The sequence below is a fragment of the Paroedura picta genome, chromosome 12 (genome assembly GCF_049243985.1).
Source record: "Paroedura picta isolate Pp20150507F chromosome 12, Ppicta_v3.0, whole genome shotgun sequence".
NCBI lineage: Eukaryota > Metazoa > Chordata > Lepidosauria > Squamata > Gekkonidae > Paroedura > Paroedura picta.
In genome coordinates, this window is record NC_135380.1 from 21,916,706 (window position 1) to 21,940,700 (window position 23,995).

The 23,995-nt window shown below is 48.0% G+C and overlaps 1 protein-coding gene across 2 annotated transcripts; it reads left to right on the forward strand.

Annotated features, from left to right (window-relative positions):
- The first annotated feature begins 52 nt into the window (after nt 1–52).
- LOC143821611 (disintegrin and metalloproteinase domain-containing protein 2-like) lies at nt 53–22,857 on the forward strand. 2 transcript variants are annotated; one of them, XM_077305764.1, is made up of 21 exons: nt 53–343; nt 1,505–1,572; nt 2,309–2,370; nt 3,512–3,590; nt 4,250–4,326; nt 5,934–6,111; nt 7,182–7,238; nt 7,488–7,559; nt 8,517–8,683; nt 10,234–10,315; nt 10,898–11,034; nt 11,887–12,067; nt 12,533–12,628; nt 13,363–13,561; nt 14,516–14,621; nt 17,368–17,551; nt 18,977–19,057; nt 19,938–20,049; nt 20,293–20,491; nt 21,805–21,837; nt 22,692–22,856. In XM_077305764.1, exons 1-21 carry the CDS (start codon nt 274–276, stop codon nt 22,696–22,698), a joined length of 2,247 nt encoding a protein of 748 aa, XP_077161879.1. In that variant the 5' UTR covers nt 53–273; the 3' UTR covers nt 22,699–22,856. The 2 variants fall into 2 exon arrangements, with proteins under 2 accessions (XP_077161879.1, XP_077161880.1); XM_077305765.1 differs by lacking the exon at nt 21,805–21,837 and having other exon boundaries at nt 22,692–22,857.
- The last annotated feature ends 1,138 nt before the right edge of the window (nt 22,858–23,995 follow it).

Here is a 23,995-nt window from a genome sequence, read left to right on the forward strand (position 1 = left end):
CCTCCCATTTGCGCTCCGTGGCAGGAGGGCGCCTTGGCTCTCCGGCAGACAGCCGGGGTGGGAGCCCCGAGCCACTATCCCGCTCGATCAGCCGTCCCCTGGACGTTCACGCGAAGCAAATGCTTCAGCGTCCACACGTGCAGCCGGGGACTAACCCCGACGCCTGTCGGTTGCTCCCCTGCGCCGTCAGCAGCCGCCGCCGCCGCGCCCTGGCCCCGGCTCGTTCTGTCGCCCCCTCGCCCGTTACCGGTCGCTGGAGGCTGCCGGCCCGCGATGGCTGTCCCGGGCTGGGCGTTGCCGCTGCGGCTGCTGCTGCTGGCCGTGTCTCTGCCGCCGGCGCTGGGTGAGTGGCTGCCCCGAGGGGACGAGTGGCCCGGTGGGCAAGACGCGACGACGGCCCTCGCCCTCGCCCCAGGCGCAGGGAAGCCGTCCGACGCAACTGGGCAGCCGCTTCGGGAAAGTCACCCACCAGGATCCCCCCCCCAGAAAGCCCCCCTGGGCCCCTGCCCCTCCGAAAGGCTGGCTTAGCCCAGGCTTTGGTGAAACCCCGGGGTTTCTTGACAGCCCTGGAAGAGTTTCCTGAATGGGTGGGAGTCGATTTTTTATCTATGTTTTACATTTGCATATGGGCATGTTGCGCAGCCTCCCCACCGAAAAGGGCCAATGATGGGCCTGGAGGGGCTGGGACGGAAAGGGACCCCAGTGGGCCTGTACACAGCTCTGCCAACCATATTTTGCCCAGTGGTGCCACTTCTGGGGTTCCTCAAAGGGTAAAAAAGCTGAGAAAGGCTGGCCTAGCCAGATATAGAAGCACCATGATAAGCTAGGAAAACCCTTCCCTGAACCCCAACACCAATGCCTTATTGGGTGCCTTTTGGTCTAATCCTGGCCACTTTAATTTAAAAGTAGGTACCAGGAACCCCTGAACTGGACTGGGGCCACTGCATTGAGGGGAGTTATGCATAACTCTTTCCCTTTGAGGGGGCTCCCTTTACCTCTTCAGAAGTGCAGTTTAGGTACTGGAAACAGCACGGATGGAATGGGTTAACCTTCTCCCCCTCAGTACCCTGAACCTGATCCCAATTTGCCCCTCCCTCTTGAAGCTGCTTTTACATAAATCAAGATTTAAGGGAGTTTTGTAGAGACCTCCTCTCTATAATCTTAGTGCTTAATTTTTAGAAAGGGGGGAGTGTTTTTAAAGAAGGGGGAAAGCAGTGTGAACGGGTATGGCTAAAGGGTAATACTTACAGAGGGATGGACCCAAATCATGCCTGAGCTGCACAGCCTGAGGCCTGGTTGCTTATCAGTCATCCATAATGAACTGTGGACACCTTCAAAGTATCCTGAGAATTCGTGTGATGCTGGAAATTTTTCTTCATGGAATTTAAATGTAAAAGAAAGGAGTCTGGCTGTTAAACAGGTCCAAGCGTGCAGTGTAAGGGTGACCCAAAATTTATCTAAGGTTCAGTATGTTGAATCATAGCAGAGTTTCCCCCCTGTCTAGGTTTTCAGCGGAAGTTTATGGAAGTGATTATTCCACAAAGGATCCCATTACATGCATCTGGAAATCTGGTATTGTACCTTGTTTAGGTGAAATTTGATTGCCCCCTACCCTCGTAAAAATACTATAATGTGTTAACGTATTTAATAAAGCACTGTATTTAAAACTCATATACATAGAAGACTAGCATGCCAGGAAGATGGCCAGGCTACCATACTTACTGTGATATAGAAGTTCTATAAGAAGGGTTTTTTTTTCTTCTTCCGGGTGGGAGCATCTAGTTAGGTGATCTCATGCTTTAGTCAGGTGACCCAGCCTGATGGCAGTCTTAAAAATAACGTATCTCTTGTTTTTCTCCCTTATGGAGACCCAGAGTGGCTCATTACATTGTCCTCCCTCCTTCGTCTGCCTGATCTTCCCAACAACAAGCCTATGTGGTGGGTTAGGCCGAGATAGTGAGAAATTCAAGGTCACCTGACAAGCTTCTGTGGCAGAGTGGGGATTTGAACTTGGTGTTCCCAGGTCCGAGTCTGACACTCCTATCTGCTACAGCAGGGGTAGTCAACCTGTGGTCCTCCAGATGTTCATGGAATACAATTTCCATGAGCCCCTGCTAGCAAACGCTGGCAGGGGCTCATGGGAATTGTAGTCCATGAAAATCTGGAGGACCACAGGTTGACTACCCCAGTGCTACAGCATGTTGGTTTGTCCCCCTCCTCCCCGACTAAGCTAGTTGTGCAGAGTAGACTTCTGATACAATACACAACTAAAACAATTGTCGTTTTACATACTCTTGGGCTGTTGCAGGACAGGGTGACCTTCATTCTCACTATGGATGGGAAGTCATACACAGTTCATCTGAAGCAACAGTAAGTAGAACCAAGGATGACTAGAGTTGGTGGTCCAAGTTTCTGCATTCACATTAATGCTGGATAGATCTTGGAAGTTTCTGGCTTAGCTTCTTGGAGGAAGAAAGGAGGCATGCCTGATTCTTACCCATGCTGTCTGTGCATTCCCTGTTTCCCCAAGAGACAAGAAGTTTCAGGGGGCAGAGCTACCCGAGGTGTTCACCTTTCAACAGGGGAGTACTAGAGCCTTATGATGTCTTTGAACTATTGCCTTATTTTTGAATGTCCAAGCAAAGCTCAGGGATGGAGGTGGGACAAAGAAGCATTTCTTCAAGGCAAGGCACCAAACTACCTTACCACCCTTTGCCACAAGATACTTCCTTTTTTGCCAACTCACAGCCCTCTAATCAGTTGGATCCAACCAACTTTTCCACTGGAGAAAAAGAGAGAAGGTCCCCCATGACCACGAAAAAACCTGTGTGGGGATTGTGGGTCCTGCATGGATGGAAGGCATGCTTGATAGAGGGGAAGGAATTAGGTGAAAGTGTGTGTGTGTGTGTGTGTGTGGGGGGGGATCCTGCCTGGATCCAATTCTGTTTTCCCCCTGAGTTTGGAAGGGGGAAAGGGAAACAGGATCCAGGCAGTTTGTCAAGAACACCGTGTCCACAGCAGCTATGTGTTATCTTCTCCAAGCCTGAATGGGCCCGTGCACCATTTCCTAACAATCAGTCCCCGCTGAGGAAGCATCTATACCAATTTAAAGACGTAAAGCCTCACCAATAGAGATATTCACCATAACCTTTGTAGCTCCTATAGACAGAAGAGTGTTCCTGCTTTGAATTTCAAATGTATGAACTGCTGGGTATACTCTCCTGATTCCCCTGTTTATCCTCAACTCCAGAAGAAGAGATTTCTGGGTCTGCTTCTTGCATCTCAGGTCCAGATTCTGCACTTCAGGAGCTGAGGACTTCAGATGCCAAATCCTCCAGGTGGTTTGGGGAGTGTTTGAGAAGGGGACCTCAAGCAGATTTGAGCTGAGCCATTGTGGGTCCCCTTTGCTTCAAAGGAAATGACCCAAAGAGGGCAAACAGGTAGTGGGACATGACTGGGGGTGCTGTTGTGCCTTTTGAAACTGAGTCACATTCCCTGTGTGTATTTGTAGGTCAATTCTAAGCAACGATTTCAGAATTTATAAGCATGATGGTAGAGGGACTCCAAAGTCTGTTCTCCCTTCCATCAAGGTAAGATTTCTGAGTCATGGGAGGCAAGATTCTTTTGATTCAGTTGACTGCTTTGGAGCTGCAAAGCAAGTCGATTTATTTATTCGTGGGTTGGGATTTGTAACTCACCTTTCAACAGTTGAAATGACACTCAAAGTTTAAAACAGCAAGTACAATAAACATGTAATGCATACATAGGAACTTGCAAATCTAAACCAAGGACATAAAACTCGGTTTTTTAAAAAGGACAAGAGTAGCAAGATAACAGCATCTATCCAGTCCCCCCTTTAAGCTGTTTATTACTATAAAAAGAATGAAATTGGTGGCTGCAAAGCCAGAAGAAGTCCGAAGCAGTGGCATCATCACACTTTAGCATGCATTTGCCTGCTGTCACTTTGTGCATTCTTGTGCTAAGATGTCATAGAAAGGTGGTGGCTGTATTGGTAATGCAGCACAGAGGAAAAATTGGAGGCAGCATTTAAAGTTGAGGCAGCTGTTGTTTAAATGGATTGTAGGGGGTTGGATTTGACAGTGCAGTTGATGTAGCTGTTAGATGCGTGCTGCCTTAATTCCTGAGCCTTAATTCCTGAGCCCTCGGGGAGGGCAATATATAAATGTAATAAATATATAAAGGTAATCAACAAATTCCTTTTTGAATTGTCCTAATGGTTCTTTTTTAGCGGGATTGCTACTATCAAGGATACGTTGCAGATTACATTGATTCAATTGTGATGCTCAGCACCTGTTCTGGGCTCAGGTGAGGCCTTAGTTTGTTAGACAAGGCCCTTTATATCTCAGTCCAGGTAGGGGCATTTGACCAACTTGCCCCAGAGAAAAATCGTGCATTCACCGAAGTTGGGGATCCTTCTTCCATGGCCTGTCCGAACGAGCTGCAAACTGGACAAGGCGCAGCAAGAATTTGTATGCAGAGCCAAATCTTGTCCCTTCTTGCAAAGCCACTTTCTCCTTGAAGCTCATGTCTCAACAGCCCTCCCCCCCCCCAAATGTCCAAGTGGAATTAAGCCTAAGTATGTCTGGCTACGAGCTGGTTCTTCTCCACTTTTGTTTGAGTTGGGCCATGTCAGGCTGGAGATGAGTGGCTCATGTTACTGAAAGCTCCCCTGGAGAAAATCATCCTTGCTATACACAGAAGTGGCCCATTCAGGTTAAGCTGAGATGAGAACATTCCTCCATTTCTATATAGAGGGAAATTGTTTTGAATGGAAGAAAATGCAGTCAAATAAAACAGCCAGCCTGATGTGGGGAGGGACGGTGACCTGGTGACAGAGCACATGCTTGGCAGGCGGAAGGTCCAAGGTTCAATACCTGGCATCTCCAGTCAAAAGGCTTAAGCAGATGATGTGAAAGATCTCTGCTTCAGCTGCTGACTGTCAAAAAAGACCATATTGATCTTGAGAGACCAGTGGCATGACTCCCTCTAAAGCAGCTTTATGTGTTGCCAAGTGGACGAATCAAGACACTGTTTGTAACCTTAGTGATAACAAGGTCTGCATGTTGTTGCATTCATCCCTTGTGAGCCTTGCTTCTCCTTTCCCCTCCCCTTCCCTTGTTTGTCTGCTGACCCTGCAAGCAGATCCCCTTCTGCAACATCCCTAGGCTCCCAGTGGTCCAGCTGCTTCCATCTCAGACCCCACCCCAAGCTCTCTTTCTCTCTCTGCAAACACTTTCTCTGCCACTGCTGGACAGCATCACCTTCCAAAGGCTTGAAATAGCTTGCAGGTTATTAAGGAAAACACCTGCAGGTGACAAAGGAACATTAGTGTTCTTTTGTCAAGTCCCCATATGCTCATCAGAAGCATTCACTGCAATCAAAATCCTGCACTTATAGTGCAAGTGGTATAGTTTACACTCTAGGTACATTGGGGATGGGGGAAAACAGTGAAGGCAATGGAAACCCATAGCAGCTATTGTGCCCAATAATATGGAAGGAACAAAGCCAGTCCTGTTGGAGGTCTTTTGTGGCTAGTCTTGAGCCCTTAAGAACCAAGGCATGGCCAGCTCCAGTTCACCTGTCTTCCTGCAGTGTCTCCTTGGTAGAATCTAGTTGCAGATGTGCTATTTGTAATCAGCAGTCATGAAAATTTGGGTGTCAGTGAAGGGTGTGGATGTTGGGGGAGGAAAGTGAACACGATGGCCTTGCAGGATATGTTTGCTTCAGCTGGTTGTGAGATTGATGGCAGCCACATGTTCCGGACATCTGGTTTGCCCCTCGGGCTGGCTGGTGGGATCAGAGTGCTGAAGCCCAGCACGGGCTGGGTGGGGAAGCCGAACTGCTGGCCACTAAAGTCCTGGTTCGTGCTCTCCATCTCTGTGCTTCTTTCTTTTGCTTTCCCCTCTGCTCAGAGGGCTGCTGCAGTTCCCAAACACCACCTACGGAATCGAGCCCATGGAGTCTGCGCATGGGTTTCAGCACCTCATTTACCAATTAAACTATGAGAACTCATCCTTTTCAATCTCTACAGAGAATTATCACATTAAGTGGAACACAGCATTGATTCAAAAGATCAACATAGGAGTTCCGGTTCGTGCTGATTTTTTAAAAATTATTATTTATGTATGTGTATAGCTGTATAAAAATAACTGGATAGTATTTTGACTTCCTATTTCCCCATGTGGGAGGACAGCTTCCATAGAGCTTTCTACAGGGGGAGTTTCCTTGTCACTAGAAGGGAATACTGGTACTTTTTCATTTTTAGGTTATTGCCGTGTGCGGGTGGGACAGAGGAAGTGGCCATCTCCGGTGCGGGTGGCACTAACCAGTTGCCACCCTTCCTCCAAACTACAGCTGCTGTCTGACTCTGGTAGTGATGGGCAAAGATATCTTGGGGACACCAACCTGATTCACCTGCTGGCAGGAAACAGCAACAGAAGGAGTCGGGCAAATCCCTCCAGGGAGAGAGTTCCCGAGTGAACCCACAAATTTTGATTTATCATTCCATTTTCTGTTTATTTCTCTCCTGAAATATCCACCCCAAAATCTGCTCATTTTTTAACATGCATCAGCAAATGAGCGTCCTACACACATGTGGCTTGTGCTGCCTGTATAAATACCATATCCACTGTGTATTCAAAATGCGCAACATACACCCCCAGTAAAAATGAGTCTACAAAAGCAGCAACCAGTACTGGAGAACTGAAACTAGCGAACAGACATTGGAACAAACCCCGCACCTGAAAGTGACTCTTGGGCCCACATAATGCCATGTGGAAAAGGAGTTAGTAGGCCAGGAGTAGTCACACTGCGGCCCTCCAGATGTCCATGGACTACAATTCCCATGAGCCCCTCCCAGCATTCACTGGCAGGGGGTCATGGGAATTGTAATCCATGGACATCTAGAGGGCTGCAATTTGACTACCCCTGCAGTAGGCTCTCTCTTGACCCCCAGCAGTATCTAGTCAGCTCCCCCAGCTGCCCCTTGATAGCCAGCAATTCTCCGCTTTGGTCACTAAATATTACGTTTTACCAGAATTCAAGGGCAATTATAGCTCCTTTATCTGACTTTGTTTTCTTTGGTATTAATAGTGAGCCTACATGCTAAGGAGTTTGATCATAAAGTCTTCAACTTGGTTTTTGCCTTCCATTTAAAACAGGCTAACTTCAGCACCCAGAGATACCTGGAAATCCATATTGTTGTGGCCAAGGCTCTGGTAGGTCTATTGCTTCCCCCTAGTGCAAGCCCTGGTTTTCTAGGTGGGGGGCTCCAGCTGCCGGGGCCTCCTTGGTGAGTGCACCTTTTTGATATCTGTGTTTGTAAACTTAGGTTGATGGCTTTCAAACTTTGCATCTTTTTTAGACGTTCAGTGAAGACTTAGAAGCATTAAAAATGTATTGTGTAAAACAGGCCTGTTCTTTTTAAAACTGCCAGCTAACAAGGGAGTGCTGCTGTTGTCTTTTAGTACGAGTTTCTAGGTTCGAAAGAAGAAATCGTGACGGAGAAAATCATCCAGCTTATGAACTTCGTCAGTGCTGTAAGTTTCAGCACCTTTATAGTGAGGCATTTATTTACAACCCACCTTTACTTTCGCAGCTCAACCTTTGGCAGAACGTAAGGCAGCATGTAGGGGGCTTTTAGGTAGCTTTTTGTTCAGGCACCTGTTAGCTCCAATAAACATTGGGGAATCATGGGCTTTCCAACTGGAAAGAGGAGGAGCTTCAATCCTAGACGTTATTTTCTTGGGCATTATTGAAATATGATGCTGCAGATCAGAAGAACCATCCATAAATGAAACCTTGCCACATCTAGGGAATTTCACTTATGTGGCATGCATTGGTGCTCTCATATGACCATGCACAACTCCCTACTCAGAGTATCTGCTTTGGTAATCCAGTGTTGTCTACAGTAGCATATCTTTAGGATCTCAGAGAGGGGTCCTTCCTGTCCTTTTGGCATCCATGATTCGTTTAGTTCATTTCAGCTTCATTTGTTTAGCCTGAAGCTAATTTGAGATCCTTTAGTTGGAAAAGCTGGGGACTAAATCTTGAGTTATTTATGTGTGTGAAAAGCCTGCATTCATCCATTGGACCTGGGCACATCACGCTTATGTTAGGAACCCAAAGGCTGAGCTGCAAAAATAATTTTTAAAGATTTGCCAATATTTATTGCATAAAGCTCACTAATTCAAAATTTTAAAAAATCCGTAAATCACATAGTCATCATAATTTTAAAAAAATCACAATTCTAACTACACATGGAATAGACCAGCATGGAATCGCAATGTTTTGAAATTATGATGGCTCTGTGATTTTTAGATATTTTTAAGATTCTGAATGAGTGTGCTTTATGCAATAAATATTGGCAAACGTTTTAAAAATTATTTCTGAAGTTCAACCTTTGGGTTCCTAACTTTTCTGGTTAGGTTGGGTTTTGGTTTCCCTTTTTGGTTTTGCATAACACATCATGCTTATGTCATCACTTCTATTTTCAGATGTTTTTCAAACTCAACACAAAAATCATACTGTCCTCTTTGGAGTTCTGGACAGACAAGGACAGAATCCACACAAGCAGGAACATGAATGAATTGTTGCAAAGATTTACAGAGTGGAAACATTCCCATCTTAGTCTGCGACCCCACGACATAGTATTCTTGTTCATGTAAGAAGAGCAGCTCTTCCCTTGAATGATATCTCCTGGGTTATACCTGTCTAGGAAAGCCTTCTCATGGCCATAATCTCTTAAGGACTGAACAGTCGAAGAAGGAGGTGCAGAACAGATGTCTGAAGTTGTTAGGCCCATTCCTGCCCCTGGTGAACATTTTTGATGCAAAATTTGTGGCATCCCTGGTGATAGAAAGTGCCGTCAAGTCACACCTGACTTGAGGTGACCCTGTGGGGTTTACAAGGCAAAAGACATTCTGAGGTGGTTTGCTATTGCCTTCATCTGGGCCTGCTTGGTGGTCTCCCACCCAAATGTGACTCAGGGTCAAGTTTGCTCAGCTTCCAAGAGTTGACAACACTGGGCTAACTTGGACCATCCAGGCCAGGGCATTTGTGCTTCCAATAATTTTAATATTGCAGAGTGGCATTAGAAAGGAGATAGAGAGGGACAAAAACCCTAGAATAAAGCAGCAAAAGTTTAAAAGAGATAAATGCAGAAACCCAAAACATCTGCAGGACTGCTATTTTAAAAATATTGCATTTTGAAGTCAAAAATTGTTTACGTGTTAAAAGTTTTGTAAAAACAAAAGTTGTTTCAAATAAGCAAAATAAAAAAGATAAGATAAGACAAACCCAGGCAACTCATATATGAGCCAAACTGGGTTTATGAGGTTCATGTCCAAAACAGCTGAACTGCAGGAGCAAACAAGAAGAAAAAACGTGGCTCAATAAATCCTGTACGTTTCTGAAGAATTCGTTTCAACTGCAGCAATACAGTCTTATTTTTCAACCGGAGGTCAACATTAAGCCGACCAAGAAGAAAAATCTAATATTAACCATCAGACACAACCAAGACTAGCATCCTAGATATAAACTTGTTACTCAACAGACATTGAACTCTACCTAAATTTATTGGTTAGATGCAGTTATCATACAACTGAGGAAGTTCAACGAAACTAGTTTATGCCTAGGATACCAGTCTTGGTTGTGTTTGATGGCTACTATGAAAGATATTGCAGACAAGATATTTGTCTTTTTGCTCTGCTTAATGTTGACTTCCAGTTGAAAAAGAAGACTAAATTACTGTTGTTGAAATGAATTTTTTCGGAAACGTACAGCCACATATCTGTTTAGTTCGGTTGAGTTGCAGGAACAGGCTGCCTCTGCAGCTCATGTATTTTCGGACGTTGGAAGCGTTTGCTTGGAGGAGAATCCTCCCCTGCTTTTTGCTCCCCACAAATCTCCATGAACTGCCTTAAAAGCTTGTGGGGATCGTCACTGGGCTGTAATTTGCAAATTTCATTTTGTGAACCACGAGCCAGCCAAAATTCATCACAAAGAAAGGTTCATGAGCTGGGTCATGCCCATCCCTACATGTCTAGGGCAGGGGTAGTCAAACTGCGGCCCTCCAGATGTCCATGGACTACAATTCCCAGGAGCCCGTGCCAGCGAATGCTGGCAGGGGCTCCTGGGAATTGTAGTCCATGGACATCTGGAGGGCCGCAGTTTGACTACCCCTGAGACTCAGGCTTTTTCTGTTCCTTCCAGCTACACGGACCAGTCTAATTCTGTGGGGTCTACCTTTGCAAGGAAGCTGTGTGTCAGAGCCACCTCTGCAGCAGTTGCTGTGGTACGTATGTGGCTATGGACCCCCCCCCCCCCGCCCAGGCTAGTTTGCAATGTGACTCACAACACTGAATGAGGAGTTTTGACAGCTTAAGCAAAGAAAGTGTGACATCTCTACATTTTTCTGTTCCTTGGGGAAAATTCCCCATATTTCTCATTAAAAGAACACAGCAAAAAGGGATTGGTGGTACAGTCTGAATGCCTGTTGATCCTAGCATGACATTTACGAGTCGCAGTCATGTCCTGGCCTGGCCTTTTCTTACAAACATAAACTTAAAACACAAGAACGATATACAGTGCGAATGAAGTCCATAACGCAGGTTCCGCTACTGCAACAAAGCAAACTTACGTTGTGGTAGCTAAGCAGGTGGAGGCCGATGCCTTCAGAAAGACACAACCCGCTGTTTCCTAGTGGAACCAGTCATATGCTCTTGAGAAGGTCACCGTCAGGGCGTGAAGAGGATGGCTGTCCTTTATAATTGGCGATAGACTATCTCTGAACATGCAGGTTCCATTGCTAGCTCTTACGACTGACAGCTGCTGACATCCTCCATGATGGATCTGTCTTCTCATTTTTTCCCCCCAGTATAAAAAAGGATACACGCTGGAGAACTTTTCTGTGGTTGTTGCACAGCTGCTGGCGATCAGCCTTGGGATATACTTCGATCAGTCGAGAAACTGCCACTGCCCTGGAACCGTTTGCTTGATGCACACTCGAGCAGTGTAAGAAAGTGCGACGACCGAGACCTTATACTTTCTCCATCTTGTCTTCCAAAGTGAGACACAACCAGCAGTGCAGGGAGGAGGGACCGGGCCTTGGTGATAGAGCCACCTGCTTTGCATGCAGAAGGTCCCTGTTTGGAGATTTGGAGAGCTGCTGCTGGTCAGAGCAGACCCAACTGAACTAGATGGACCCCTGGTGCGACTCTGAATGAGTCAGCTTCATCAGCATGGTGTCATGGTTGAGAGCGGCGGCTTCTAATCTGGCGAGCTGGGTTTGATTCCCCACTCCTCCACGTGCAGCCAGCTGGGTGACCTTGGGCTCATCACGGTCCTGATAGAGCTGTTCTCACAGGGCAGTAATATCAGGGGTCTTTCAGCCTCATCTCCCTCACAGGGTGTTTGTTGTGGGGGGGAGGAAGGGAATAGTGTTTGTAAGCCACTTTGAGAGTCCTTCAGGTAGTAAAAAGCAGGGTATAAAAACCAACTCCTCCTCCTCCTCCTCCTCTTCGTCGTCATCTTCATCTTTGTCATCTTTGTCTTCATCGTCTTCTTCTGAGCACGTATGAATCTGAGTGCTGCAGGCAGCAGAGGCCAGGAGCAGCTAAACCCCTGCCCCACCTGAAAGCGACCTGAAAGCAGGACTGCATTTTACAAAGACTGCCTATGAACATGGCAGCCCTGCATGGAGGACCCTTTGAGCACCCATGTCAATTATGTTGCAGGGCTTTCCTGGCTTCGCCAGCAAGAGTCCAGAATTCTGGCAGGGATGAAAATGTGCCTCCCAGGGCCTGTTGGATCCAGTGCCTTTTGGTAGGGCGGTCGTAACTTCAGCTTAATGTGTGTGCCCTACAGGCAGGCCAGTGGTGTGAAGGCCTTCAGCAGCTGTAGTGTGAAAGACTTCCAGAGTTTCCTGGCACACGGACAGGGGCAGTGCCTCCTAAACAAGCCTCGTCTGGATCTCCAGTACAGAACCCCCTCCTGCGGCAATGGGATTGTGGAAGACGGCGAGCAGTGTGACTGCGGCAGCAATCAGGTTTGTTCAGTTTGGTGTAGTGGTTAGGAGTGCGGACTTCTAATCTGGCGAGCCGGGTTCGATTCCCCGCTCCTCCACATGCAACCAGCTGGGTGACCTTGGGCTCGCCACAGCACTGATAGAGCTGTTCTGACTGAGCAGTAATATTAGGACTGTCTCAGCCTCACCCACCTCACAGGGTGTCTGTGGTGGTTATAGGAAAGGGAAGGCGAATGTAAGCCACTTTGAGCCTCTTTTGGGTAGGGAAAGGTGGCATTTAAGAACCAGTTCTTCTTCTTCTTCTTCTTCTTCTTCTTCTTCTTCTTCTTCTTCTTCTTCTTCTTCTTCTTCTTCTTCTTCTTCTTCTTCTGCAGCTAAAGAACTGGGAGTGCGATGGATGGGGATCCCCCTGCACAAAGCTTAGTCCAATTTGCTCAGTTCCATGTTATGAAATCTGCATCTGTTGTTATTTCTCCCCCATTCTAGCAATGCATGAGGAACGGCTGCTGTAACACGGACTGTAGGTTGAGACCAGGGAAGGCGTGTGCTCACGGGTCATGTTGTTGGGAAGGGAGATGCAGGGTAGGTGGGTCTCATCGCTGGTTTCTGTATAGTTTCTTCCAGGGGTTTGTGATTTGGTGGCAGAGGAGGTCCTTCTGCACACAGAAGGTCCCGCGTTAAAGGGTGTTGGGGAGCAAGTTCCAATCATGATCCCACATTCTGCTTTGCATTCAAGAAGTTCTCCAGCCAGTGGGTCTCATATGTTATGTGAGCCTTGGGCAGAGCTCCCTTAACTGAGGCTGCAAGGGGGGGGGGGTGAATGTGAGATGAGCCCCTGCTGGATCTGACTTAATGGTCTGTCTAGTTAAGCACCCTGGCATAAAGTATTCAGATGTCCATGGCCCCTGAACATAGATGTTTCGTTCAGTTGTCTTTACTCCTCCAAGAATTTCCATCTCAGCCTTTTAAAACCATCTAAGCTGCTTGCCCCCCCCCCCCACCTTGTAGGGCCATGAGTGCCCCTTCCTGCCCATCCCTTTCACTAGGTGACTCTACTGTTCCAGGGTATGTGGGGAAAGGAAGAAGAATGTCTGCCCGCTTGCTCTATAGCAGAGATACTCATTCAGGGTAGGCGGGCAGTGCTGGCATGAAGCTGGCAACATTCTCCTCTTTCTAGCCGCACGCCCGCAAGGAGAAGCCAGTTGGCAGGTCCTGCCTATTCTCCCCCTCCCTGGTAATTCTAATTTGGTGCTTTAGGCACAGCCTTAATGTCAGGCATGAATTGGACTGTCCTGCTTCCTCCTCCCGTCTGACAGATAAAGGAAAAGGGCGTTATGTGCAGAGACGCACGTGACCCTGACTGTGACCTGAAGGAGTACTGCAACGGCTCCTCGGCAGAATGCACAGAGGATTTTTACGTCCAGGATGGGCAACTGTGTGAGAGCAACACGGGGGTCTGCATGAGTGGATTGTGCCAAAGTTCTGACCGGTGGTGCCGCAAAGTGTTTGGAAAAGGTAGCAGAAACCCCCTCCGTCCCATACTTCTCTCCCAGCCCTGTGCCGTCCTGTCTGTTTTGCCGCCATACCTTCTCCGGTTCTTTATGCCCTTCCTTGCTCCATTGTAAGGGTCTCCAGGGTGGCCTACAGAAAACACATCCCAAACAGGCTTGTGGATAATAGACACTGAGCTGCACAGCTTTGACTGAAAACAGTTCCAGAACACAAATATAGCCGGGAGGAGCAAATTGTTGCAGCCTCTCCTCCCCATGCTCAACAGTAGCTGGGTAGGCAGAATTTTGGACCAATTGACTTTTCTGGACAAATCTTCAAGGGCTGCCCTGAGCAGAGGGTACACAGTAGTAGCCTGAAAGACAGTGGGAGTATCTTTTTATCACACTAGCAAGGGTGGAGGGCAGATCATCTGACCTGGTAAACTGCTAGAGGGCCCCTTCGAGTCACAGTTGCCACCTGAAATTCCAGAAGCCAAGTTGGACTCTGGAGGGCTCCAAACTGAAAATGTGGTCTTTCAGGGAGAGTATTACCCGATCCAGAAGAACCTGCTAAGTAGTCCCAAGTCTCTCCTGCAAATATGGCTTCTGACTGGTTTGAACTTCGAAGGGTCTGGATCCAGATCCTGAATGGTGATTGTTACTGTTTCATGTTTGTGGAGCTTTTGGTGGTTCCCTCTTGTCCAGGAGGGAAATCCAGATAAAACCCAGATAAAATGCAATCAGAGCTTCTCTAGTTTAGCTGCTCCCTCGTATACCAAGATGCTCATGGGGGCTGGGGTGGAAATTAGCCAAACATCAGCCAAATGCATGTCTGAAGGACGGTGTAGGATAAACTCCATGCAGAATAACAGCAGATTCTTGTGCCTTCTGGGATGGCTGATCCTTTGGAGGGAGCTTCCAGCAGTTTCATACATGGCATTACCGGTCCCTGATGAATGTCACCGGTGTCTGTTTGCAGATTCCAAAAGTGGGCCAACACAGTGCTACGAAGAAATTAACAGCCAGACTGACCGGATGGGGCACTGCGGCAACACCCCGAGGGGCTATGAGAACTGTCAGTGGCAGTATGTTTTCGATGCAGACAAAATAATTTGATGCAGTTATACGTTTCCTATGACACGGACTATGTTTGTAAAGCCATCAGGGCTGTGTTTGCACCAGGGTAGATAACAGGATGGCCACAACAGCTTGAATCTGAATCACTGTGCTGTTAAGTCTGTCCCCCAAACACAGCATCAGGGTCATTCTGGTAATTTTAAATACCTGGGATTGTCTATTAGCAGAAAAATCCACTGAAAACGTGCTTGCAGATGAGCTAAAATCCAGGTATAATGCAATTGGAGGTTTAGCTGCTCCCTAGTATTCCAAGATGCTCATGGGGGCTGGGGTGGGATTGGATCACTTTGTTCCCTATTAGCCTATTCCTCTTTAACCTCCTCCAAGCCCTTTTCTTTAAAATCCCATGCCCATCCCCCTTCCAACAAAACCTTTTTGTCAGGCCTCTGTTTCCTGCCCCTCTCTCTCACCCCCTGCTGACTAGTTGAGCCTGGGAGTCTCTTCCCCTGTCAATCCAGTCTACTTTAGGGCATTGCAATTCGGCTCTGACCCCTGTTCACACCCACAGGCCTGATCCTCTTGCCTTGCCGCAGTCTGAAACACTCTCTGAAATGGGGAGAGAGAACTGGATGGGGAGAATTGACAAAACTGCACATATGCACATGAACGCACGCAGGCACAATGTGCTGATCTTTTGTGCGAGATCCAGCCTGTATGCTGGCTCAAGCATCTTTGTTGGTGCTTCACATTCTAGAGAGGAAGGCTGCTGATGGAGGTAGGATTTTACTTGCGAGAGAAGAATTAGACATCTAGCAGGACATTAGAGCAGACATCCAGCGGGACCAGGGACTCTGCCCTGCTGCTTCACCAGGCTCTCACCTTTAGCAGCACAAACGAAGACCATTGCAGCAACTAGCTATTGGGCAGCTGCTGCTACAGTGGGGTTCATGCATGGCAGGGTTTTGCAGCAATCCACAGCATGGAGACTGCATCCCATAGTAGCCACCTTTGGCACTTTTCTCTATGGTTTTGACAGCCTTTTCCTGCTTCCTGGAGTGTACACAACAGGTAGGCACTGAGTGGCAGGGAGAGTTTCTCTCTCTTACCCCATCAGACTTGTTTTCATATCTGACTAATGGCCAGCAGGTTACCCCAGCAGCAGCAGCAGCACAAGAGATCCAAAGTGGGCAAGTACAGATAGTTCACTTGGTTCCCCTTTTCTGATCTGCAGTGGTTCACTTTGCTCTTGCCAGCCATGCAGGAATGACCAGGACAGATGCTCCATCATCTCACCATCCCTCCTGACAGGCTCTTGGGAGTTGGGATGGCAAAGCCTCACAGACACACTAACAGACGTGCTGCCCTTCCAAGCCCAGGCAAGACAAGGGTTGTGAGGCATGCACCTAGCCCACTGAGACAGCCGTGGTGCCAGTAGAGCAGGTGCCATCTACTTCTGCTCAGGATTTCTTAAGAGGAACACGCTCCCAAGCTGCAGCTAGAACACCGCTGTTTGGTGCATGGCTGCAGGCTGGAGCGGCATGATGGGATTGTAAGGCGAAGGGTCTGGATCCAGATCCTGAATGGCGATTGTTACCATTTCATGTTTGTGGAGCTTTTGGCAGTTCCCTCTGGCCCAGGAGGCTCCCATGTGCCCCTTCTTCATCATGTTTTAATCTCCAGTCCAATATAGATTGCCTGCCTTCTCCCCTAAACAAACAAACAAATTGTACCCAGAGAACATGGTGAACAAATCAGCCCATTCCGCACACTTTAGATAATGTGCTTTCAATGCACTTTAGAAGTAGATTATCCTGTTCTGCACAGGAAAATCCATTGAAACTGCATTATCCAATGTGTGCAGATTCAGCCCCAGTCTGTGAATAATAAAAGCTAAAGTTGCTGCAGTAGTCCAAGGTCATCTGTGTGATTCTTTATTATCGGATCACTTGGTTTTCACAGAGCAAGCGATCTGGTATTGTGAGTTTCATACAGAAGTCCATCAGCTCTCATAATGAATACATCTCATCACCATGAGTTCTTGCCACTAAAAACACAGTTCCAAATTAGTTTAACTTCATGATCTAATTGGGGTTGTGAAAAGGAAAGAACCTGTACAGATCTCCGAGGTCCATGACAGCGGATGAATTTCTGTATGAAACTGACCATGACTGATGTCTGTTCCGTAAAAAACCAGTGGTTTTTTTGAGTTACTCTCATTGTTCTGATGTTAAAGAATCATGTGCAGACAGGGCCGGATTTACACGAAAAGAGGCCCTAGGCTATTCCACTTACGTGGCCCTTTCACCTCCCATTTTTAAGCTGGTAAATTGTGATTGGTACTAACCTTTATTAAAAATGTGGAATATAGGCCCCTCTTGAGGCCTAGTTAGCCTATAGGAAAATCCGGCCCTGCGTACAGATGTCCTTGGGCTTCTAAAGGACCTTTATCTTTTATTGTTCACAGACAGGGTTACCCCAGCACATTAATTCTGATCCTTTCCTTAACAACCTGTGCTCTGCTCAGGGCTTAGAACTGCCTTCTCCCTGGCCCCCTTCTGCTCTCATGTGGAGAAAGCCCAAACTGAGTTACTGTTTTGAATGAACATTGGCCACAGTCATGAGCTGTGTTACTTTTCTAGCTGCAAGGCTCAGGAACTGTGCTTCGGGGCATAGAATGCCAACTTTGTAATTTTCTTTTCTCCCTCTCCCCCCCCCCCCCCTCCCCGGGGCTTCTTGTGGTCCATTGGCTTGCAGGGATCTCCGGTGTGGAAAGTTGATCTGTGAATATCCACACAACAGACCTTTCCTGATAGACGGTGCAGCCGTGATCTACGCAAGAGTGCAGAATCGCTGGTGTGTCACGTTAGACTACCAGAAGGGGTTAAGCGTGAGGGACCCCTTCTTGGTTCATGACGGCGCTGGCTGTGGGCAAAACAAGGTAACAGCCAAAGCCAGAGATGCAGCCAGAATCTATCAGGTTTCATTGGCCTCCAGGAAACGGTCGCTGCTCATGTTTGCAATCATTTTGAGCCCTCCTCCTGCCCATTTCTATCCCAATTTGCCACCGATGAGGGCCAGTGAGCAGCAGCTAGATGCAGAAATCTTGCTTGTTCTTGAGTATTCTTTATTCACTTCCTGTATAGTTGCTTTCCCTCTTTTGACATAGGTTTCTGTTCTTTATTCAGAGGAAATGCATTTCGGCCTGTAGTTTTGTTTGTTTGCCATCCCGGTGGAGTGAAATAGTCACAGAGGCCTTGCTCAGTGGATCCTCCCTCCAAATCTCAGGCTGATAGGCAAAAGTGTCCTCACTTTAAAGGCAGTTAATGTGCTCGCTTTTGCATTAGGCCCAGAGAGGGGTGGATTGACATGTGAATCACATATTTCCTCGCATCCTAGGATCACCAAGTAAGGGCTGGGGGGTGGAGTGTCTTGATTTTTAAAGCAAGGGATGGACCAGGAGAATGAAGCCTGCTTCCCTCCCCTTGTTAGAAGGCAATTTGCCTCCTGCGGGGCAGTCCCTTCGACTATTTTGGGAGTCAGCCATCTCATTTTGTTCTTTGTGTGGACCAGGCCAATAGGAGACTGTCCCAGCATGCCAATATTCCAGGCCTGCTTACTCTTTGTAATTTCTTATGAAGCATGTTTCTCCCTTGGCTTGCTCCCTGAAAATTGAGTTTACAAAGCTTTAAAAAAAACCTTTAAAAATATATTTTAAGATCTTTTCAATGGATTTAGATAAATGGAGGAAGGAAGGAAGGGCTGGACCAATTGCAAACTACCTCCCAACCCCCCTTTCTTATAGCACTGCTTAGGGCATCCTTTCTCATCTTTTTTAACTGTTGAGAAACCTCTGAAACATTCTTCAGGCTTTGAAAAACCCCAGAAGTGGTGCGATGGTGCAGAATATGGTTGGGAAGTAGAGCTGTGGACACGCCCACCCTGGGCCCCTCCCCTTCCCACACCCTCCAGGCCCATCATTGGCCATTTTGGGAGGTGGGGTCGACATTACCATATATGGCCATATCGCCCGATAAATGTTTGACTAAAATAAAATATTAAGAATTAATGACCTCCCACCCCTTCAGGAAACCCCTCCAGGACTGTCAAGAAACCCCAGGTTCTCCTGAAACCCTGGTTGAGTCAGCCTGGGCTAGGGCATGGGTGAGGCTGGAGGTGACAGAAGTCTTCCTCCTGTCCTCCAACAGTGGCCAGAGGGAAAGGCTTTCTTTCTCTTTCGGCAGTGCTGATGAACGGCTGGCTGGCTGGGAGTGCAAACGGAGCCACCAGAAGTCCTCACGGCAGCCGTGAGTGGCCTCTTTTCTTCACTTGAAATGGTCCAGTTGTTGCTTCCTTGTTTTTTTAGTACTGCATGAACCAGAAGTGCGTGGAGTATTCTACAATGAAGCCTAGTTGTAACGCCGAAACTAAATGCAACAATAAAGGCGTGAGTAAAAGCCAAACGACTCTTCTACCAGCGTCTCTACCCAAGGGGGCTGGGCCTGCAAGCCTGCTGGGTGATGCTGGGCAGGTCACTCCCTGTCAGCAGCCTGGCTTTGCCCCACAGGATCAGGGCGGCTGTGAGGCTCAAGCAAAGGGAGGACCAGGCGTGCTCTTTGTAGCTCCTCGCACCCAAGTGTGGGGCAAAAGCGTGCTTGGTTACTGCCTTACAGGGACTTCTGGATGCATTGCTGTAGAGGTATTTCCTGACGTCATCCTCTTCTATGAGCCCTGCTGCCATATTTTCCCCTTGCTTTGCTGTGTCGTCAGCAAACCTCGTTGGCTCCAGCCTTTTTGCAATGACAGCCATCAAAGTGCCCCCCCTCCTGCCCATTCTGCTCGCAGGCCGCAGCAGACAGGATCGAGCCCGTTTTTTGACACTCACATTGTTGCCCGCTTTCCTTGACTCCTTCCCTGTGATCACCATTCCCACCCCCTGCCAACCGAAAAGCTGTTTCTGGCCTTTAAGCAACAACAACAACAAAAATCCCAGCAGTTGTTTTATTATTATAACGTTAAAACACTGCAGGGATATTGCAAGAGAATGCTCGAAGAAGCCTTCTGATAGTGGTGGGGCAAGGGCCACCGTGGGGAACTGGGTCAAGGGCCATGGGAGGAAGACTAACACCCAATCTGCTAACACCCAATATAACGGCTCCATTGCCGTGTGGGAGCGGCCCTGCATAGGTGGGTTTGGACCCGGTGGGAACCCTGCGGGGACAAAACATACCTGGTTCTTCTTGTCCTTTCCTGCTCCTGCAAGGAAGTAGACAGGGAGAAACCTGCTTGTTGCAAGTGCAGTTCCTTCCCCTTTCCACAAAATCCAGGTGTGCAACAACAAAGGGAACTGTCACTGCCATAGCGGCTGGGCCCCACCCGACTGCAGGACAAGAGAAGTGAGAGGTTTCGGAGGAAGCATCGATAGCAACATCCGAAGAGGTTAGTGACCTTGCCAGGGTTTGAACCCCTTGGGGATGCTTTGGAAGACAGACTGGAGGGGCTGCAAGAGGGAAAGGAAGCAGGGAGCGAGGGAGGCCAGCCAATGTCTCCATGGTAAATGTGTGGGTACATCAGTGGCCGAATCCTCTTGCTGCCTGGAAGAATTCCAGGCAGTGTCATAGCTACTGGGCTGGTTGCACCATACTGCGGAGTATTGTACTGTTGGCCCTTTTGACTTGCCAGGCTCGACGGGAGTCAAGCCTCGCACAATTAGCACCACAACCAGGAACTGGCTGCTGGTGAGCTTCCTTCTGTTCCTGCCGCTCCTTATTACCTCCACCATCTTGATCGTGAAAGTGCGAGTCTTCCTCTTGTGGCGTAGAGAGGAAGAGGCCAAACGCGAAGAGGAGGTGGAGGAGGAGGAAGAATACGAAGAAGCAAGGTAGCTTGTTTGCTTAGTGATCTCTCGAGCGCAGCAATTCCTGGCTTTTTAGTTCCTGGCTCCCAGTGGGGATGCTTCACCTTCAGCTTCCAAAGATGCATTTTCTCAACTGGCTCCTGGAACAGTGAGGGCGGTTCTCTGTGCAACTGTGAGGCAGCAAGGCTGCTTCTGCAGGAAACTTTCCCCATGGCTTGGCAGCAAGCTTTTCGGAACTTCTACATCCTTTCCTTACTCATGGGCCTCCTTGGGCATTCCCTGTTGAGCAGGATGAGAAGAAAACCTCTTTTGATCCAGATCAAAGGAAGAACTGTTTGTGGGGCAGGCTTGCCATTTTCTCACTGCAGGCATAAGAACTCCCACCAGCATTCTGCTTCCCCCACCAGCACTTTGTGGGCCATCGGGGGAAGGGAATGGGAGGGGCCAAATGGTGTCCATCGTTGCTTCTGGCTGTGCAGCTGGAAGTGACATCACTGTGTCACTGACGCCTCTTGCAGCACCTGAAACTCTATGGTTTTGCCATAGTGTGCCCTGTTCACCTCCAGTTATACAGTCAAAAGTGATGTCATGGGGTTGATCGGCATTGTTTCAGGAAGAATAACAAGAAGAGTTGGTTCTTATTTGCTGCTTTTCTCTACCAGAAGGAATCTCAAAGCGGCTTACAGTCGCCTTCCCTTCCCTCTCCCCACAACAGACACCCTGTGAGGGAAGTGAGGCTGAAAGTGCCCTGATTTTACTGCTCAGTCAGAACAGCTTTATCAGTGCTGTGATCAGCCCAAGGTCACCCAGCTGGCTGCAGGTAGAGGAGGAGTGGGGAATCAAACCCAGCATACCAGATTAGAAGTCCGCGCTCCTAACCACTACACAAGCTGGGGAGGAGAGGGACTTCAGTGGGGCATAATGTCACAGAATCCACCCTCCAGGTCACCCAGTTGGGTGCATGTGGAGGAGGAGCAGGGAATCAAGCCTGGCTCACAATAATAGAAGTCCACGTTCCTCACCACTACACCAAGTATGTCCTGTAACCACAGTCTCCTGGGGGTGGCAGTAACTCTACCACAGGCGGGTTGTGTGTCTGAGTGCTTTTCCACCCAGGAAATAAGAAAACTGGCACTCTGGTGGGAGGAATCATGCAAATCATCACCAGCAGCCTGAAGTATAGTCCAGTAAAGGCTTGGGGAAGTTTATATCTTATAGTTTTTATGTTAAAAAGGTTAAACTGGGTGTGGAAGAGAAGCAGGTGCTGATGTGTTTTTCCCCCCTATGTTTTCTAAAATTTCATTTTGAATCATGTTTCATTTTCCCTTTCAATCTAGGACTCAAGATGCAAACCCAACAGGGGTCACAAGGTAGATATTTATTCATGCCATCCCACCCTCTCTCCATTGAGCACAAGGCAGCATATGTGACTTTCCCCTCTTATCTCCATAAATGCCCTGCATTGTAGGTTTGGTTAAGACATAGTGACTGGCCCAAAGATAGGGATTCGAATCTAGGTCTTTCCAGTCCTTGTTCAAAATATAAATGGTACACCACTCTGGTTCTTGCTCATAAGAACATAAGAAAACAAAATTAGAGTCCACTGGCATCTTTAAGACCAACAAAGATTTATTCAAGGCATGATTTTGTTTTGTTGTGCTGCTTCAGACCAACACGGCTACCCATTTGGAACATAAGAAAGACCCTGCTGAATCAAGATCTGACAGTAGTCCATCTGGTCCAGCATCCTGTTTTGTACAGTGGCCAACCAGGTTTCCTGGCAGGGCTAATGAACAGGGCACAGAGGCTAATGGTCTCATACCTCCAGATGTTGCCTACTCATTCTTCAGAGGTTTACTGAATATGGATGTTGAATATGGATGTTCCTTGTACTCACCATGGCTTATAGCCACTGATGGCAGGGGCGGTCTTAGTGATTCTGGGCCACCAGGCAAAACTCAAGGAGGAGGCCTCAGGATCACTGGCCTGAGTGTAGGCCTCAGACATGTATCTGTGCCTCCGGTAGCCTTGTCGGATGGTTATGATATACTTCACCACAACAGGTCCTATAAAATGTCAGTAGGACTATATAACTTTGGAGGTGACTCTGTATATGTGCGTATCAGAAGGAAAAAACTAGCACACAGTGGCTGAAGGGTTTGCACAAACTCCTGTCCGCTGTACATTCTGGTTGAGTCTCTGCTTTGTTTTTATTGTATCTCAGTGTCTAGTCAACACAGACCACGTTACTGCGTTGCAGTTCAGATGCCAGAGACGTCTTTTCTTCACTTCAAGAACATTTTCTTTGGAACATCCTTCTGTGCTATAGTGCAATTTGTCAAGCAAACAGTGCTGTCTGCCACTCAGGTTTCTACAATAAACTTATGTTGATAAAAAAAAAACAACCCCAGGACTTTCAATTTAATTGGATTGGGCATGCGGCCGCAGGTGGGGAGGGAGGTGGATGCTGGGAGTGGCCAGACCACAGGACTGAATGCTCCAGGGGTGGTGATTTCCCTGGTGGACCTTGGTCTGATGTATCCTGGGAGTCTGAGAGGTGGGGGGCATTCTCACAGGAATGCCAGATGCCTTGAAAAAGAGCACAGTGGACATGAATGCAGGAATAGGGTGAGACAGGATAAGAAGGTACAAGATGGGACCAAGAATGGTGATGCGGGGGGATGCAGGTTAAAAAATACAGTTTCTCGACCTTTCCCTAAGTCTCTGAGGTTTCCTTGGCATTCCAAGGGATTCCCCATACTTTTCTACCCGTTTCGGGGGGTAGCACAAGAGCCAGGGATTTGCAGGGCCCTAGCAGAGTACAATTGTGATGGGAGCTGCCAGACTCGGGGCAGAGGGGCTCCCGCACAGTGGCAAGAGGTATCACTCCAAGTGTCCTTAAAGAGGGAAGGGGGGGAGGAGAGAGGATACAGCCCTGATCCATGGAGTGAAGGCACTTTCTGGGGGCCCTGGAAATGCAGAGCCTGTAGCAGGAGCTACATGTGCTACAAGAGTAAACTGGCCCTGCCCGTTAGGCCACAGGGCTCCAAACTTTGAGCTTGTAGGGCACCTTTGAAATTCTGACACTGGATAATTGGCACATGCCTGCCCCAGGAAGTGGAGCCCACCGTAAACTGCCAGGGAGTGAGGTTCTTTATCATTGTAATAGTCCCTCTACAGCAGTTCAGGCAAAAGCTCAGTTTAGTAGGATGTCTTTTAACAGCCAGTCAGAAGCCCTGCTGGGCAAAAGCCCCACCCACTTTCTAAAAGTACTTGGCAGGCTCAAGGAATAGTGTTGGCAGGTCAGGGAGCCTGCAGGCACCACTTTGAGGCCTCCAGCATTAGGCCCTGCAGAAGTCCTGTATGGTAGCCCCAGTGGGTCAAATGGCAGAGAGTGGAATTCATTGATGCAGCAAAATCCCCTATTTGCCTATCCATTGGAGTGCTTCCAGTTAGGCTGATTCCCAAGTGAAGGCCCTGTGCCTTGATCTTCTTCAGGTCTTATCAGCAACTTCACTGATGTTTGCT

Excerpts from the sequence above, each read along its gene's own strand:
- LOC143821611 (XM_077305764.1), top strand. The coding sequence starts at position 274 with ATGGCTGTCCCGGGCTGGGCGTTGCCGCTGCGGCTGCTGCTGCTGGCC. Across the intron at positions 7,239-7,487 it reads TTGTTGTGGCCAAGGCTCTG|TACGAGTTTCTAGGTTCGAA; the intron begins GTAGGTCTATTG and ends GTTGTCTTTTAG. Across the intron at positions 13,562-14,515 it reads CCGCAAAGTGTTTGGAAAAG|ATTCCAAAAGTGGGCCAACA; the intron begins GTAGCAGAAACC and ends GTCTGTTTGCAG.